This window comes from Jaculus jaculus, chromosome 1 (assembly GCF_020740685.1).
Source record: "Jaculus jaculus isolate mJacJac1 chromosome 1, mJacJac1.mat.Y.cur, whole genome shotgun sequence".
Taxonomy (NCBI): Eukaryota; Metazoa; Chordata; class Mammalia; order Rodentia; family Dipodidae; genus Jaculus; species Jaculus jaculus.
Window position 1 is genome coordinate 276,005,228 of NC_059102.1, and position 19,665 is coordinate 276,024,892.

General features: G+C 48.3%; 1 protein-coding gene across 2 annotated transcripts in view; it reads right to left on the bottom strand.

Moving 5' to 3' along the window:
- The window catches only part of Zfhx3 (zinc finger homeobox 3), a 253,338-nt gene that overhangs the window by 149,400 nt on the left and 84,273 nt on the right, over positions 1–19,665 (bottom strand). For both annotated transcript variants that reach the window (XM_045144053.1, XM_045144105.1), the window contains exons 2-3: positions 15,713–18,474; positions 9,239–9,735 (exon numbers count right to left, since the gene is read on the bottom strand). In XM_045144053.1, the coding sequence (XP_044999988.1) occupies positions 9,239–9,735; positions 15,713–18,428 (3,213 nt within the window). In that variant the 5' untranslated portion in view covers positions 18,429–18,474. The remainder of the gene's footprint in view (positions 1–9,238; positions 9,736–15,712; positions 18,475–19,665) is intronic.

A 19,665-nucleotide genomic window follows, 5' to 3' on the forward strand; every position in this document is an offset into this window, starting at 1 on the left:
GCATGGGACACCATGGTGGGTGAGGGGTCTCTCAGCTCTTGAAGGTGAACCTTTGACATGACACAGTAGTATTCTGCTTTCCCACAACAAAGGAAAAATCACCGTATGCTGCTAATTACCTTCCTGGGCCCACGAGTATCAGAAACTGACAAGAGGCCTGGAACACACAACACTCCATTCAAACAAGTCCTGTTACAAGCAGCAGGGAGAGCGTGCTCGAAAGCACAATCCCATCTAAAACAAAGCCAGGGCACTTTGTGATCCTCAGGGGCATCAACAACCATGTGCAGGACTTCACGGTGGTTCAGGCACCCTCCCAAGCTCCTTGGAAGGACCAAAGGGGACTGGGAACAAACCCCAACCCCTGATATTTCTCTTGTTGCCCTGAAGACACCAAGATGCTACTGCCTAAAAAAACAACCTAGTGAACTGAGACACCCACATGGCCCAGCAAAGGAAAACCTGTATTCCTGGAACACAGGATGAAGCCCTGTGTAGACAACCGTGAGGTCACTCATGATTCCACTCTCCTTCCTGGAGTCAGCTGCATGACCTTTTCAGCTTTTCTTTCGGCTGGCCATAGGTATAAAGGAAGTAAGGGAACAGCACAAGCAAGGTTCTAGTCTGGCAGAGGTAAGACTAGTTTCCCCATGCTTCGAAAAAACACCATCACTTCCAAATTCAGGAGCAGGCCAGCACTTGTTCATCTCCCCGGCTTGGCCAAAGGGCACTCTGTGGAGGAAAGAAGGGTTTTGAGGAAACAAAGATGGAGAGCACAGAGCATGCAGGGCTGAGGAACCCACCACACAGCACATGGATGCTGGGGTGAAGCACACCCCAGCATGTGCTAATAACAAAGCAAACAGGACAGGGTTTTTTTAAGTATCAGGTTGAGAGCTTTATTCCAAATATGAGCAGACACGCAAAAGGGACAGCCAGTTCCTTCTGTGATTCCAATGCACAGGTCACCCCGGCAAGGAAAATAATGGTACAAATGTTGACCTAAGAGACCAAAGGCGGCTTTGGAGTCTCCGTCCTGAATCTGCGAATCTGCCCTGCTCATTAACAGTTACAAATCAAACACCTTCGGAAGGTAAACATTTCTAACCTTCTCTTTAGTTTGCCTTGTGTGGATCAGGAAAGGGACCCTAGAGAAGGTTCCTGATGAGTCTGAATTCAAACCTAGTCTGCATCTCCTCCCAGGAAAGCACAGGCACAGGCACACGGTCCTCCACACGTAATAACTAAGGGGTACATGTGGACTGTGGTGCCTCGGTGCATCTAAATGACAACTGCAGGAGGAGGCCCAGGAGGAGCAAGGACGGGTAAATGGCTGGCATGGGCATGGGAGTAGACAGCATCAGGCATCCATGCCCACCTTAGGAGGTGACACAAAATCATTTCAAGAAAATGAAACAATCAAAAGAAATGATCAGAAAGTAAATTTTAACCAATAGGTCCGGAGAAAATGTACATAGTTCATAACAGGAAAAGCATTTTAATGTTTAAAAAAAGTAAAAATCTGATATGATCATTTGCCCCAAATAACAAAAATAAGAAAACATCATTAGTCATATATTAATTCCCTTCTTTTACTGAGGCACACTAGGAAAGAAAGAAAGAGGTTTAACAAACAAGGAAGCCACTTGTCTTTCTCTAGGCTCTGGGAGCACCTGCTGGCTGGCTACCACCCGGAGGCAGCTTTGCCAGACTAAACGGGATGCTCACTTAAAATGTGAATTTCAGAGAAGTACATGTCAGTGTATTTTCTGGGCTCTACTTGCAGCAAAACAGTACTAGTTGCTCATGTGAAATTTGCATGTCGCTGCGCCCCTGCGTCTCGCTTGCTCTAACAGCCCTACCTTGAGGCTCCGAGGCAGCACTTGCGCTCAGAGGTCACCACCCTCGCATTGCTGGTCTCAGTATTTCCCACCATGCTTGTGACACAACGCATTTCATTAAAATCTTTAAACTTTCACCTGACATCCTGCTTGCTTCCCAAAAAGGCTGGGACTGGAGGAGGGGCGGGATTGGAAATCTACTTTTATTAAAGTATAAAATTACTTAGTACTACCAAAATGGATTTTATAGAAACAACCTTTTCCAACCCACACTTAAACATTATTTATAGTTTTGAGTTATGTCTAAAACTGAATAAAGAATATGGTTCAGGTATATTATGTAATTATTTAAAACCCTTGCCTTTTCCTGACAATGCCTTAATTGTTCCCTTACAATTTCCCTTTCAAAACAAAAACCAGAAACACCTGTTCGAATTAAATGTATTCAAATGTACCCTGTGTGTCCAAGTCTTCATCAAGTTGAAAGGATTAAAAATTGAGTTCATGCCTTTGACCTATTGTGGGGCACCTGCCACATGGGTTTGTCCGCCTAGCTTGCCCATAACAATTGCTGCATCTGGAATGCAGGAAACTTCTCCTAAAGGTTAGATTAAAGACCACCCCTAGGAAAGCAGGTGTCATTGGCAGGAAAAATGGCAGTAAGGTGCAGTGGGGACTGACAGTTAAAGATTTTTCTTTCCTGAGAAGATTAGAACTTTTAGCTCAAAGGTTTTGGGGCTATGGTGGCATGTGCCCTTTCTGCACTTGGGAGGCAGAACCAGGAGGATCACTGCAAGTTCAAGGATAACCTGATCTATAAGGTGAACTCCAGGCCAGCCAGCACCACATAGCAAGACACTCCTTGTCACAATAAGGGGGAGGAAGACTAAAAGGAAGTAAAACTTTCAGGAATTGTTCTAGACTTTTTACAAAAAAGACAAAATTTAGAGAACAAGGGATGATAAACACAGCTTCTCACATCATTTAGGGAAGAGACTTTTGGAGAACTAACCATCCAATTTGAAGAAGATAAGAGTCTTCCGTTGCACCCTATGCAAAATATACCTGTGAGGGTTAACAGGTAATAAGTGGAGAGGGGTAACAGAAATGCATGGCGTGTGGCACTGTCAGCAATTGAACATGGACCCCAATCAACCCCCTGGCGCTCACCAGCTTGAGACCTACAACTTGTCTATGTCTCCTTTAAAAAGACATAAAGCTGGTGAAATGTAAGGATGTATGTGCTGGTGGAGCGCACTTGGCTTGTTATAAGAGTAAGATAGGTGTTAGCTATTATTTTTGTTATTTTATGAGGCTAGCAAAAAGAAGGCCTCCCAGGGAAAAAAAGAAAAAGCAGGAAACACAAAGACCAGCAAACTGGATGTCCCACAAATGCACAGTTTGCTCTATATCAAACTGTGCCAGAAGCAAAGTCAAAGACGATGGGAGACTGGGGAAAACGGTGGCTACAGAGGGCTGTCGGCTCGGACAAACCAAACGTCCTGCAAATCTATCAGAAAAAGGAACAAACCGAGAAAACGAGTGTAGGCAAAGGCTATAAACAGGAAAACCATGAAAGAAGTACAAGGGAATGAATGCATAAAATTCATGGTCCCCTGAGCTAGTAATTCAAGAGTTTAGCATCAGGACAATGTTGTTAAACGGACAGTGCAACTGGAAGCACAAGACATTTTGTTGGGCACTACTTGGACGCTGGGCATCACTTACTGAGGAGGCCATGAAATGGTCACTTTCTTTCTGAAAGGCCACTGGAAGCCACAGTCTGGTTTCATGGAACAGGATGACATTAATGTCAGTGACATCAGAACACTGCAAATAACCAACATGACATTAATAACACTTTTAAAAATGGATTAATAGATAGCAGACAAGAAGAAGAGAGACCACTTGCAATAAAACATGCCTATGTAACCCTAGCTTTTGGAAGGCTGAGGCAGGAGAACCATGAGTTTGAGGCCACCTTTCACTCTCCAAGATAAATCTGCACAGTCTCCCAGACAGGCAAAGAGCCTACATCTGGCCAGCCCTATCATCCAGTGAGGGGAATGAACTTCAGAGCACCAGCTGCTCCAGAGGACGAGGGCAGGAAGGTCAAATGTGCTACAAATTTACCAAAGCATCTGGCCTTTCACACCTTCTAAATCACCTTGGGGAAAGTGGTTCATTCTCTGGCTGAAGACACCTTAGTAGGTGGAGACTCGAACTTCAAATAGTCTACCTAATGAGAAAACAAGATTCCAGGAAACTGGCTCCAGAAACACAACAGAAACCACATGTTATTTGCTTCAAACACTAGCCGTGCAGGGTTGGCTGATGGAGACACAGGCAGTATAGTCCAGAGCTACCCCAGAGGATCTATGCTTTTTGCTGTCAGAGCAAGACAAAGGCTACACACTGGTCACCTCCCATGGGCATCAAAGGTGAAGCTGTCTTGAGACCCCCCCCCCACTTCCTCCAGTGTGCCCATTAGGGACACCAGGGATGCAAACTGCAAACCCAATCATCTTCTGGCGATTATACATTTTCTGATTTGCCCATCTACCCTAGAATGACTTTATGGCCCTTGTGGGAGAATGCAGCCCAGTGAGTTATACATTCATCAGGGAAAGGAAAAGAAGGAGTGTGAAGTAATGCAGCCATGAAAGGCTCTCCCGTCTTTCCAGTACTGTGAAAGCCTCAGGGGGAAGGAGTACCAGTCCACCATGCACATAATGTGGCTGTGAGTACGTGTGTGCTCATAAATCAGTGTCTTTCCCTTCCTCCTACTTTAAGCCAAGTACAAGGAGGCTTAGACACTGACTTCTCATCTCGCCGGAGCGAGGTAGACAACCCTCATTGCTATAATTTAAGGTTACCATGAAACCTGGGGTCTTGGCCCAATCAAAGGCACTTCAGCTGGGAACTGTTTGAGTAATGGGTTCTCGTGGGGTCTTAATCCATCTGCTAGAGTTGATGAATTTCCACTGCAATGACTCTCAGGTGAAGAGAGACAGGTGTACATGGATTCCAACTGCCTTTCTGCGCCCCTCCTCCCCCAAGCAGAAAAGACCACACATATCAGAACACTCATCATTGAAGCCACACAGCCCCCAAAACAATAAACCCAGAAAACCTCAGGCTAGCCTGGCCCCATACTCAGGGTCTTGCAACCTAAGCTATGTGGAGAAGAGTGTGTGGGGGGGGGGCGGGGGGAGGAGAGTAGGCATATACTTAGTACAAGCTGCTCTCTTAAGACAAACAAGAATACCACCCCCACCTCGGTGGGTGGAGGGGATGGGAAAGTAGAAAAGCTGGAAGTGAGGTTTGGAGCTTGGCCCTGGTGAGAGACAAGTACCCTTTCCACAATGTGCTTTGATTTTGGCTTAGAAGAATCACAGTGGTACAGAAGACCAAGTCCAGGCTGCAAGCTTTTCTGGAGATCCTGGGAACCAGGGTGTCCCACACTCGTGTTAAAACACAAATGTATGACCAAAGACAGTCACTGATTAAAACCAAAACAACAGCTGGGCAGGGGTCCAGAGGAAAGGAGAAGGGACTCGCATCTGATAGCCTGTGCTCTCCAGACCCTCACCAACACACACACACAAATACACACATGCACCTCACTCCTACAAGGAGGGAGAAGGGACACGCTGAACAAAAAGTTCATTTTAAAAATGAGGCTCACAATTATTCAGGCTAGGTTATTCTAGGCAAAGTGGGGATACTATCCCCAGGTTTCTGCAGACTAGCCTAACCTCTGCTTCTAGATTTGAAATTGTTCCACAGTTTCAGAAAGCTCAGTCCTAACATGAAAGTATAAGTAGAGGTTAAACATCCCTTTCCAAAATGCTTGGGACCCATAAGTGATTTGGATATTTGTGTGTTTGAATATTTTTCTGATTCTGGAATAGTCAGACATACATCATGAGATATCTTGGGGAAAAGAACCCAGATCCAAACAAAATTCATGACCTTGTCCATACAGCCTGAAGGCAATCTGATACAAGTTTCAGGGCCCCCACGTTTTGACTATAATATAGGTATCCCTGGGGCCAGATGTGGAATTTTCCACCTGTCCCATCATGCTGGTGCTCAAACTTTTAGATCTGGGATTTTCAGATTAGGATTGTTCCACCCATATTAGCATTTCTGACATCTAGGGCAGTGACCCTCTGGTATGAGGTCACATGACAAACCCAGTTTGTGTCTCCTGAAATACTGCTCTATCCCCTCTAACATAAAAGGAAGAGGAGAGGAACAAAAGACTTGGCTGAAAGGGAGGCCAGGATCACAGCCACTTCAGTGGGTACAGTAGAAAGCAAATGCAGGGGCTAAGGTCTAGTTGGTAAAGGGTGCCAGTCTAGCATGCACAAAGCCATGGGTCTGCCCCCAGCAGGGCATAAATGGAATGTGGTAGTTCATGCCTGTAATTCCAACACTTTGGGAGGCAGGAGGATCAAGGTCATCCTCAGCTAAGTGGTGAGTCCGAGGACAGCCTAAGTTATGACAGAGAGGGAAGGAGCAGACAAAGAGAGAGAAACAGAAGCAGAGAGACAGAGAAATAGAGAGAGAGACAGAGAGAAAGAAACAAAAGCAACTTCGAGGACTCCCTGGCCAGTGGTGAGCAACACAGGACAGGGTTGGGTGGGCGGTAGGGCGGGGGCGAGCTGGGCGGGCTGAGCTGCCTCTCCGGGTCAGCCGCTTCTGGAGCAGTTTCTCTAGCAGACAGTAAAGAACTCGATTACATCCAGTTAACTGTGCTCTAAACTGATTATGCATGTGCCGGGCTAATGGATTACATTAGCAAGAGGAAAAATAACATGCAATCAATCTCCATTTACTACAGGCCACACCAGGGCCCAGAGAAAAAGTGACTCTCCAGCCACCTCTGCACCCTACCCCGGATCCATGGACTGGTGAAACCCAGGGAGAGGGAGTGCCTTCCTTGGCAAGAAGTTTATTTTAGTCACCAGGAAGGGCAAAATGATTTGGAGGAAGCACTGAACTGATAATCCTGTATCATCCAGAAGTGGGTGGGACAACTTCTGGCCTCTCCCCCACTATCCCCCTGCCCCAGTCCCAGTCACGACCCCTACTTCTCCCAGAAGAGCCCCAGCAAGCAAAGTGACACTCGTTAGTGAGGGACTAAGGGCTTCTACACTGAGGTGGGGGGATCTCTGGTCATCCCCAGGGATGCACCAGCCAGATGTATTATTTGGGTGTCTCTCCTTTGGGTTCCCACATTCGATCCTGTAGCTCAACATCTGTGAGCCCATCTACCTATATTATATTTTTTTGAGCAATAGTGTCCTTTTTCTTGAAAGAAAGAAAAAGAGAGAGAGAGAGAGGGAGGGAGGAAGGGAGGGAGGGAGGGAGGAAGAAAGAGAAGAAAATATCAAATAAGTAAGATCAATAAGGCCAGGAGGATAAAGAGCTGGTAGAGCAGAAATATCTAAGTAAATTGCTTCCTTCACATCATCCCCTCAAAAAAGCCTTACCCCAACTCTTCATGTATGGTCCATGGACATGGTTAGGTGACTCAGAAAGAGAGATTTTTCAGCAAAACCTCCAGTTTCCAGGCCCATCAGAAGCAAAGCCAAGTGCCTGGCAGACTCTTAGCCAAGACTCAGGCCACATAGTAGATAAGTTGTGGAGAAACACCACTGTGTGCACATTATTAAAGGGCAACTGCTCCTCAGATGCAAGAGGCCAGCTCATTTCATGCCACCTCCACTCGACCCTTCATCAAAGTGCCACACAACCTTCAATGGCCACGCCGAGCCCTCTGTACAAATTTTACTCAGTTGGGTCCTTTAGAAAGGTTTTTTCCACTGGTTTTTCCATCTGGTTGTCTTGACCACATTGGCATCACCCTGAGGTGAGTTCAGACTTCCAATTTAACCTGACTGACAAGAGCACTTTCTTTCCCATGGTGGCACAAGGCCAAGCCAGTCCAGTGACGCATTTGCTTATTAACAGAGGCATTGGCCACTTGATGTCCAAACCATCCCCAGTCCGCCATAACTGGAGTTAGCACTTACAGCTAGAATATTCTATCCTCACGATCTCACTTTGACTTTCTTCTCTTTTGGCTTAAACAATCCCACATCCTTGGTACCCCCTGAGGACAAGCAACAGTAAAGTGAGCAACAGTCATCATCCTGGCAGGGACAGGTGTGGGCAAAGGATCCGACACTCACATGTCTCAAGAGGCACACGGAAACGGTGTGAAAGGAAAGGTACTTCGGATGAAAGTGAGGAGGTCAGAAAGAGAGAGTGCGTGAGGGAGTAGAGGGTGTGTGGAATGAGGCTGGGGAGATTTATGGCGATTTGTACCTGATTGTTCATACTAAAGCCATTATGGGATGATTAGAGAAAAAGGTGAGGCTTTAAGTCCAGCAAAAATCAATAGAAATGTCTGGAGCAATCCTGCCGTGCAAGTAAAAGGACTATTTACAGTATGTGCAGCCCCTCCTCCCCTGTTATGGTCCATGCAGTTGAGAGAGGGACCAAGGGGTGGGGGTAGAAAGAGTGGAAAGAAGGAATGGAAGAGGGAAAGCAGAGGAGGAGAAAGGGGGACATAAAATACAGGAAGCACAGGGAAGGAACAGGAAAGCCCTCACTGACCTGCTTTCCCCATAGCATTTACCACCTCCCAGCCTACTATATGCTTTATTCATTTCCTGTGTCTGACATTCATCTCCCTGCAAAAGAATGGATCTACAAAGAGATATGTACATGATGCATGTGGTATGTTTCATGGACTGAAGAAGCACATGTTCAGAACAGTGCCTGGTATACAGATGGTACTCGATGTACACAAGGTGCCTGGTATACAGACGGTACTCAATGTATACAAGGTGCCTGGTATACAGATGGTATTCAATGTACACAAGGTGCCTGGTATACAGATGGTACTCAATGTACACAAGGTGCCTGGTATACAGACGGTACTCAACATACACAGGGTGCCTGATATACAGACAGTACTCAATGTATACCAGTTGTCAGGATGAAGGAATGGACAAATAAAGCTCCCTAAGCATCCAGGAACGAAGAATCAGAAAGCCGGAATGAAGAACAGAAAAGCAAGAGAGGAAGTCCATGGGAGACAGCCACAGTGGCTGAAGGAAGGGGAACAACACAGCAGTGGGCTGCCCAAACTAAACCTGGCCCAAACTGGGGTCCCCCAGAGAAGACCCTCAGCCACCAGGTGAAGCTGTCTGTTTCATCGGTCAGTAGATGCCAAGACCCCTGCCAGAGTCAGGCTGGCAGGCAGCAGCCAGCCAGATCATAGTGGAGGTTGCTTGTCCTCTCCCCAGGCCTCCCGCATCTTCCAGGTACCTATTGCACCCTGTTGGGAGGTTGCCCCGGGCCCGAGGAGCAGGCCTTACCTTGTACAACTTCAGGCTGGCCTCGTGCCTGGAGTTGACGGTATGAAGGCGCAGCTTCTCCAGACTGTTGGTATAGTAGTCGCAGGCGTTACACTTCAGGTGCACAGGGTTGCCAATGGCCACGCACTTGAGCCTCCACTCATTGGCCTTGCCACCCTCCTTGATGTGGGCCACCAGCTGGTACTTCTGCACATGCTTGTCTGTCTTGCAGTGCAGCTGGAAGTTGGCTTTGAGCTGTGTGTTGTAGCGGCAGAGCTTGCACTGGTATGAGTCTCCCATCACAGCCTTCCACTCGTCCTCCGAGAGGCTGCGCTCCACGTTCATGTGCAGCCCCAGCATGTCCAGGTTGTCCGTCGTGAACTTGTTACAGACGGCACACTGGAAGAGCTTCAGCGACGGGTCGTTGGTCTGGATGAAGCTCTCTCCCAGGTTCATCAGCTCCTCAGATACCAGCTGCCCGCCCCCGAGCCGCATGTCTAGGGGAATCTCGCCACCCACTGCAGGGAAGGACAGAGGAAGAGAGTCAGAAGCCAGGTGAATAACTGTGGCACCACCTCACCCTCCACCACCCTCAACTGGGGTTCAAGGAGAACGGGGTTACACTGCAAACACTGCAAGGTGCTACTGGCTGCAAAGCAAAGCTCACTCAGTGTTTAGATCTTTCCTACAGACATTCTGAGGTCTGTGCATGGTGTTGCGCCTTCCTCCTCCAGGACCATGACCTCTTGAATGATTTTAGCTTGTTCTCTTTCTCAGGATCTCAGAACAGTTAGAAGTTTCTCTTACTCTCTGGATACCACAAAATCGGAAACGTCAGACTGCCCCAGAATCAAAAGTGAGCAGAGCTTCAGTCTACAACAGCGCGTCCTTAGAAGACTGTGACTTACTCCTAGGATTCACCTAAAGCATCACTGACTAACAGAACTTTCTGCCACCATGGGAATGCTCTAGAGCCATGTGGGCTGATGCAATAGTCGCCAGCCACACATGTGAAATATGAGGAGTGCAAAAAGAGAAACTGAAGTTTGCATTGCAATTAATTAAAATTCACACAGCCACATGTGGCTAGTCACTGTTGTGTTAGGTAGCAAATCTCTACGTCAAAGATTCCAGGAATAGTCTCTCTGTTGGTCACTCTACATACCTCTCCTGTTAAAAGCCTATATGTCCATCAGTGCTGCCCACCCTGTCCCAGTCTCCTCTCTGGAAAACTCTTCCTTTCCTGAGCCTCTGCACCAAGTGAGATGTGGATCTACCATAAGCCAGATCACACTCTCCGTTAGTCACGGATAACCACACACAGGGCCACACCACAGCTAGCATTCCCTATCAGAACACAAACACTCCAGGGCAGGGGTCCAGACAGGTTCTAGATGACCCTCTCAAGTAAGAATCCATCACTGCACAGATGTACAAATGTTTTGCTTGCCAACCAAAATGATACACGTTCATGAGTGAATGGAGATGGGGAAGGGAACTCACAGTCCCTAAAATGGGTCCAAAAAGTACCTCGTCCTCTTCTTCCTCCTTCCTCCATCCCAGCCCTTGCATAAACCAGGAACAAGCTTACCTTCACTGGTGGGACATTAATACAAGTTTATTTATATCAGGGAAAAGCCTTGGAAAGAGCAGCCTTCCCTCTACCTACCTTGACTAGATGAACACAGTCCTCTGAAAGCTGAGTACTGGCTTCTATTTTCTGCCTCACCCCTGAACACAAGCATACTTGAGCTCTGAGGTCTACTCCCATCCTCCAAGTGATATTTAAACTTGACCTTTTACATGTGGTTAGGCTGGGGTTATTTTTTTTTAATGACTGATTAGAATCCAAGGTAGTGTCTCATCAAAGAAAAGATGGTGTGTGTGTGTGTGTAATGATTTTCTTGTTTACACTACACCTCAAGTGAAAAGATCAGTACAGACTCCACTAAGCAAGACTGGCCGTATTTGAAGTCTGCAGACAATCTAACAAGCCACAGAAATCTTTGGCACATGCATTCCAGAAGGCTTTGGAAGCTTTCTGCTTGTTGTCTCTCTTGCCATCTCCCCTGGTGAGAGAAGCCATAACTATGACATTCTTTTTAGTATGAGAAAGGGAAGAGAGAAAGAGAAAAAAAGTTCCATTCCTCAATGGGGACCAAGGCCAGACAGCATCCACCAGCACATATGCAGTGCTCAGTCAAAGCAGGAACTGCCCGGAGGGTAAGACAAGCAGGAAACATATATTTGTTTCTGATGGTAACCACCCGAAGCATCACATCTCCCAACTCTTTAAATGCAGCCTCAGCACATCAATATCACTCTACAGAGAAATTCAGCTGTCACTTGCTGGATGTCTGAATGAATGTTAGAAGTCCTCAGAACAAGCAGAGGAGTAAGTCCCTGACACCCCCCCCACCCCCATCCCAAGTTCTTAGAGATGAGATGTAAATCTCAGACAGATCAGAGGAGCAGTGAGAAGGGTTAGAACTATGAAAGGCAAGCCAAAACTTCCATCAAGAGCTCCACCTTGGAGAAATGCCAGGGTGTCGGAATCCTACAAATCCACAAGGCTAATTCATCGCCTGTGAACTGCATGAACCTCACTCCATTCACAGGCAGTCAGGAGTCCCTCTGAGTAAGAACACAGCAGACTTCCTCTTGAGCCCTACTAGATGTGTGCTCTCAGAAAGGAATTTGAGCCCATGACATGCAGGCAAGTGGCTTAGAATTCATTATCTGGCATGGGAGCCCACTCACAAGCACTGCCTTTAGAGTTAGAGAGGCATCTGTACTAAATAACATTCTAGAATCATAAGCTGAACCCAAGCATGAGTTTTGTGGCTACCTGGATACTGGGGAGAACATGAAGATTCCTTCCCAAGTGACCCTTTCCTTCATGCTGGGCTGGACTTGACACCTAAAGGGGTGCTTGAGAGAATGTTCACAGAGTCTTAGGTCTAACATCCTGTCTACAAATGGTGGCAAATCCAACCTAGCCATACCAGAGCAAAGGGTGAAAGCCTCTCCTCTTTCAAGTCCTCCAGCTCTCTGGAGGCATCCCCCACGAGTGTCGATTGGACAGAACTAAAGAGGAGTTTCTGTCAATGAAAGCATGAGAACAGTAACTTGGTAAGAAGTGCATTTCAGAAAACCCCTTCCCTCCCTTTGCAGAATCCAGTCTTTTAAAAAGAAATATTTATCTTATTTTTATTTTTATTTATTTATTTGAGAGAGATAAACAGAAATAGGCAGGTAGACAGAGAGAATGGGCACACGGGGACCTCCAGCCACTGCAAACAAACTCCAGATGTATGCGCCCCCTTGCACCTGGCTTATGTGGGTCCTGGGGAGTCGAACCTGAGGCCTTTGCAGGCAAGTGCCTTAACCGCTAAGCCATCTCTCCAGCCCCAGAATCCAGTCTTATCTAACAATAGCGATAGCCATCTTATTAAGAGCTACAGAGTGTACCTATGGGCATGTGCATATGTCCTCTCTCCTATTGAGATCCTCCAACTCCAATTATAAACTCTTTGGATACTTCCTACTGTCTCCACACCCACATTTGTAACTCTCTTCACCTCCACAGACCTTGTGGCCTATGGAAAGAGCAGGATGTCTCCAAAGACTCACCTTGTCCAGCAAGTGGTGGTACTGGCAACTAGGCCCTTCTTGACTGAGCTGGGCAAGGTCCTAGGAAGGGAGCAGCTCCATTTTTTTTATTTATTTATTTATTTATTTATTTATTTATTTAAGCAATAGAGTGCAGGTCTCCTTAGAAGAGCTGTGTTCTTTAGAATACAGGGGTTTGTCACTTGGGGGTTTCATTTTTGCACCTGCCGTAACACTTGGGACAGTGTGTGATACCCCATGATTCACAGACACCTGGCATGAAAAGCAAAGTATGACTCTGCTTCTCAACACAAGCTTTAGTTGCCCATTTTTATGAAAATTAGACTTTTGTTTTGACCCAATATGAGCGCACCCAAGTTCTGTGCCCTTGCTATATACCTGGGTTACATCTTGTTTATTCTTAAGATGTGCCTCCCAGGATTTTAAATCCCTACATGAGAATACTCCAGTTCTTACTGTCTTAAAACACAGTGCCAAAATTTCTGGTGTGCATGGTTTACCAGGGGACAAATAAGACAATGGATGCCTGTGCCTCTGTGATTAGCCAGTCGGTCAAACATCTTCAGATCATTTGGTAATAAGAGATCAACCAGTTAATGTTTCAAAATGGAAAACAAGATTAAAGTATCATGAATTCAAAGTGAAATACATAGCAGGAAAAAAAGTGCTTTGAAATGTAACTCATCAGCAATAATTAGTACTAAAACACCACATAAATAAAGATCTGCAAACTGGGAAGACCAGGCCCTCTGTCACTTACCTAAACTATGCCTGGATAAAGGCTTTCATTCACTCATACTTTGTTACTGATAACTACTTATTCCCATATTAGTCATGGGATACTGCTAAACTCAGACTACCACCAGTGGCCCCAAGTAGGTTAGATAGCATAGTCCAATAACAGAGACCAGGAAGGGCTCTACCTAAGGTACAACAAGTCTGGGAAGGTCAGGAAGGGGGAAGACCGGTGTCCTGGCCCTCACAAAATCAATGCATACATTTCCTTGCTAAAGCAATTCTCCAAACCTGTGCCATGATCTACAGTTTTCAGCATCTATATATTCTTGGTTTTACTGTATCTTTGTGTGTGTATGTTCACATGTATTAAGTATGTATGTATGTATGTGTGGAAACACATATGAGTGAGGTGTGCATGTGTGTGTGCGCATGCAGAGACCAGAGGGCAGCCTTGGATGCCATCCTCAGACACATCATCCACCTCTTTTTTTCAGATAGTGATACTCACTGACCTGGAGTTCACTAATTAGCCTAGACTAGCTGGCTAGCAAACTTAAGAAATCCTCCTGTCCCCCTGCATCACCAGTGTTATGATTACAGGCACAAACCACCATGCTCAGACTTTATATGAGTACTGGGGATCAAAATCAGGTCCTTATGCTTGTAAGGGAAGCACTTTTCCAATGGGGCTATCTCCCTAACCCTTCTTGGTTCTATTTCAGATATATTAAAGCAATTGGTAAGACCTGGTACCATGATTTGGGTAAGTGTACCCCAAAGGCCTATATGTTTAAAATGTAGTCCATACCGTAAGGCACTCTTGGGAGGTGGCAGAACTTTTAAGACGCAGGGTCTACTTGTAAGTCTTCTCATCAGATGGGAGCAATTGAGAGGGATGTTGAAACCTTGGCTCCTTCTCTCCGTTTCTGTTCCTGGCTATTAATCCAAGTAGTAGCTTTTCCCACCATATGTTCTGCTCTTACCATGATGCAAGGCCTTGCCACAGGCCCCAAAGCAATGGGCCAACTGGCCAAGGACTGCAATCTCCAAAACTGGGAGTTAAAATAATCCTTGTTTCTTTATACACCGCTCACCTCAAGTATTTGTTACAGTAAGAGAAAGCTGACTAACATGGCTAAAGTCTGAATATAGCAAACACAACTTCTTTAAAGCCTGGCCATTCATCCACTAGCCAGCATGTAACTGCTATTTAAAAGCTAGCTTCCTTTGGTGGACAATTTTATGAGTTATTAATTTTTTCACCTATTTCATCACTCATGACAGTGTCCTCATGGGAATTTAATTCCTAGCTACACTAATCAGCAACAACTCATCCAAAACTAGTGGGAATAAGAACATGCCTCTTCCATCGAGATTCTTGTAAATACACCAAAAACGCTGAGAAGCCTCCATCGGTGGCTCTCGGCTCAGGATGGAATCCGCCTTTGGTTACTTCAGTAAGCTGTGCTATGGCTTCAAGTGCCTCTTAGTGAGGCAATTGTCCCAGTTATAGTTTCCTGTATGTTTCAATAAATATTTAATGGAACTCAAAATTTTTGAGTGACTGTGGCTTTTTTTTTTTTTTTTCCAAAATTAAGAAAGAGACAGAGGCTGGGCGTGATGGTGCACGCCTTTAATCACAGTACTTGGGAGGCAGAGGTAGGAGGATGGCCGTGAGTTCAAGGCCACCCTGAGACTACGTAGTGAATTCCAGGTCAGCCTGGGCTAGAGTGAGACCCTACCTTGAAAAATGAAAAGGAAAAAAAAAAAAAAGAAGAAGATGAGGAGGAGGAGGAGACAGGAGAGAGAGAGAATGGGAACTGTAAGGAAGTTTGACCATGAGCCAAAAACTAGAGGAAACATTTAAACTTTAATCCCGGCCCTACACAGCCAGAGTACAACCATAGCTCTGTTGCTGCATAAAAATCTTCCACATATACACAGAGTTCAAAGGATCCTTGGGAGGAAGGGGGACATTTGATTGTGAGGCGCCCCCATTTACACCAAACAATCCAAGAAGATCAACATGGACCCAACCCACAGGATTACCTCAGCCCAGTCCACTTCTCCCTCCCAACAAAACCCCTACTGTCAAAATCAAACAAGCACGTGGGTTATCCTCACCTAGAGTAGGCGTCATGGCAGCCATGGGCCCGGTGGGATCCAGCTGGAATCCACTCATCATGAACTGGGTGTCTGAGGCAGACCCGTCCATCTTCAGGTTGGGCAGGTTCATGTTCTGGGCCAGGTAGTACTGGTAGAGCTCGGCCTCGGCGGGCGAGGGCAGGCTGCCGAGGCCCAGGTGGCGGTTGTGCTGGATCTGCGTCATGTTCTGCTGCAGCAGCATCATGTTGTGCATGTGCTTCTCGCTGGTCATGTGGATGCGGAGGTTCCTGGCCACGTTGGTCTCGTAATCGCACACCTCACACCGCCACGTGGGTTTGGTTTTTGGTTTGGTGGGCGAGGGGGCCCCGCAGGAGCTACCGATATTGGCAGCCGCCGCAGCCGCCGCAGCAGCCGCAGCCGCAGCCCCGGCAGTGTGGCTGAAGACCTGCTCGCCCCCTCCGTTCTGCAGGTTCTGCATGTTGTTCAGATGCTTGTCGGACTGCATATGAATACTGAGGTTGCCTTTGGTAGTGGTGGAGTAGTTACACACCTCGCAGCGGAAAGGCTTGTAACCACACGTGTAGCTCTCGCCCCGTGCCAACCGGGGGTGGGGCTGCCCGCTTTTGCAATAGACACAGGAGCCCCCCGGCTCCGGGTGCTTCTCCTTCATGTGTGCCTCCAGCGTCTGCTGGTACTTATAGTGCCAGTTGCACTTGGGGCACTTGAGTGTCTTACACGAGTTACGAGAATGCATCATGGTCATGTGGCCGCCCAGCGAGCGGGAGGACCCCAGGACCGTGTCACATTTGGGGCACTCCACACCACTCCCCGAGGGGCACTCCCCAACCCCAAGCTCGCAGAGGGAGCCAGCGTGCTGGTGATGGGGAAGGAAGCCCCCATCTTCGCCCTCTGTGCTTTCATTTGGTTCTGGTGCTGTGGCATTGTCTTTATTGGCACTTTCGTCAGTGAAGTCCAGCCTCCTGCCTCCCTCTGCCACATTGGCCCTGACGCCCTCACTGTTAAAGCTTAAACGATTCCTCCTGTTCGCACCGTCAAAGACAACAAAGGAAGAAGCGGAATTAGAACTAGTAGAAGCTGTGCCCCTCGACAGGGTCTGGAGCACATTAGGCATTAAGGGGGAGTTAGAAATGCTTTGGTTTGAGAGAGCAAGGTCCTTTTTACTGCTACCACCTGCCGTGGCCCCAGACTCCTCGGGGGCCCTGTCCTCCAGCTCCTCGTCCAACTCACTTGGAAAGAGTACTTTGCAACCCTCATCTTCCTCCTCCTCCTCTTCTTCCTCTTCCTCCTCCTCCTCTGCCTCTTCTTCTTCCTCTTCCTCCTCTGCCTCCTCCTCCTCGGCTGGCTCTGCTTTCTCAGAGAAGCAATCCGGATCACCCACTTCTTGCTTCTCTCCTTCGGCTGCCCCAGAGTCCTGGCCCTCTGAGGATTTGGTAGGGCTGGAAGCCAGAGGCCCCAGGGGGACTGAGGTAATGGGGGTCTTCAGGACCGAGCTGGTGAGCCCGCCAAGGTTCAAGAGGGTGCTGGGGGTCAAGAGACCAGCTTGGGGCTGCTCCGAGCCAGCAGCAGAGCCGGCTGGGAGAGCCTCCTCCCCTTCCATGCGAATGCCACTAAATTTACCATAAAAACTGTGTCCGGGGCCTATGAGGTTAGCTGTGGAAACTAAAGGGTGTTGAAAGTTTTTGTTTTTTGGTTCCAGAAAACTTACAAGGGGTTCCTTGTCTTTGCCAATCCCTTGGATGATAGCGGAGATGTTCTTATTGCTAAGAATTTTCCGCTCGTCTTCACTCAGGGTCATCCGATGGTCGTGCACCGCGTGGGTCACAAATGAACGGACATACCCGAAGGAGAGTTTGCACAAGAAACACATCAGAATGGGCTTCCTCTTGCCATAGAGCACAAAGCCATCGAATTTGGACAGGTCCACATTGTTGGGAACATCTTTGGATACGCAGGAGCTTTTGGCAGAACCGTCGCTGTTCAGGTAATCCTTGTTGCTTTTGTGTCGCACGTCAAACACGCGGAAGCTGTGCAGGACAGGGCTGAGCCCTGCCAGGGCTGAGGTATTCGGGAAAGCCTGGTCTGAGCCCTCAAACCATTTCCCGAAGGATGAGGCTATGTGGAAAGTGTTGATGATCTGCGGGTACACGGGCGCAGCACACGAAGGGTCCCCCTGCTTGCCCCCTGCCCCGGGGAGAGAGTTCAAGAAGAGCGAGGGGAGAGGTCCGCTGTCCCCGCCGCTGCCACACGCGGCCGCGCCCGGGGCCAGCTGGCTCAGGCTCTCGACGATGTACGCGGAGCCGTCGGGCTGGTACACGATCTCCCCGGCCAGGTTCTCCACGTCGCTCTCCTCGTCGCCCTCCTCGCTGCTGTCGCTGGCGCTCTCCTCTCGCAGGGGCGGCGGGGGCCGCGTGCCAGCGCAGTGGTGCTCCATGTAGGTCTGCAGGCTGGCGAAGGAGGCCGAGCACTCGTTGCAGCTGACCTCCTTGCTGGCCGGCTCGGCGGGGGGCCCAGCCGGGGCGCTGCTGTCCGCCAGGCGCTCATTGAAGGGGGCCCTCAGGCTGTCCAGGGGCCCGTGGCTCTCGCCTGTGGGCTGCTCCATGCTACTGGGTTTGTCAGGGAGGTGGGTGCTGCTGAGTTCAGTCCATTGCCGGTGCTGAGGGATACCGCACCCATTGTCCTTCCCCGAGACGACGGGCGAGTCACAGCCTTCCATGGTAAGGCCTGCGTGGAGCTTTCATTGCACCCAGTACGGATCGGACCTGAAGGGCGGAGGCAAGGGGGGAGGAGGGAGACAGGGGAAAGAGAGAGAGAGAAAGGAAAGAGGTTAGGAGGGCCAAGGCTAAGGTCCCGCGCATGGAGCGCTCTAAGAGGCTTCTGTCCACACCCATGACACACAGCCCGTAGGGCAGAGGGCAGGCTGGGGGACATGCCCCCCCCCCACAGTCCAGCATACAGAGGGCAAGCAGTACTGTGGGCATCACAGCTGGATCCATGCATGTACAGGGACATGGGAAAGGGGGGGGGGTTAGCCTCTTTGACTTCACACTACTGGCCACCCTAACCTTGGAGAACAGTTAGAAGTTTTAATCTTTGCCACCAGGACTTCGAATCAGGCCCCACAGTGAGCCATAGTGGAAGGAGAGAGGGCTGTTGTCACTCCAGCCCCAAAGAGGTCCTACCACATACAGAGCCCCCCCCCCCCAACACACACACACACACACAAACAACCCTGCTCTATCACACTGCGGGAAAGAGGGAAGGGAGGGAAGTATGAGTCCCTCAGAAAGGAGGGTCTACCATGGTGTACCCAATTATATAGAGAAACTGCAGATGCTTATAATGCCCAGATATCTAGTTTGAGAAGTTCAAAGGCCTGTGAGGACTGCAAGACTCAAAGGGCAAAGATTTAGGCTCGGACACTCCCTCCAAAGTCCCCAAGAGGGCTAATGGCCACTTCCAATCCCCTTCAGGCATCAGAAATATTATTGTAATTTCCCATGCAGTAAACCTGAAAGGGTGAATCTCAAAACGGACCAATGCCACTCTGAACACCGAATAGAAGACAGGCCCTGGAATTTCCACCCCCTCCATGCCAACCAGGAGAACTGCTGGGCCTGAAACTCAGCCACTTCAGGTCAAAATTATGATACAAAGTGTGAGCATGATACTTCTAGTAAGAGATGGCCAGGCTCTCAATGTGCCAATGCCCCCCTAGAGCAGCTTCACCTAGCCCCATCTGCAGGCAGCCCAGCCTGTTTACCATGCACTTTAGCGGGTTTTGCTATCAAGGACTTTTATGCCAGCTGAGGCAGCAGCTGGGCTCGACAAGCCCCACTTCCACGCCTGCCTCTTGGTTATTATTCACTATCCAAGCAGCTGTCCTTCAGCCCTCAGGCTTTTCCGCTTCCGAGTCTAAAGTGCTACTGAGCTGAACTTGCCCTCTGAGATCT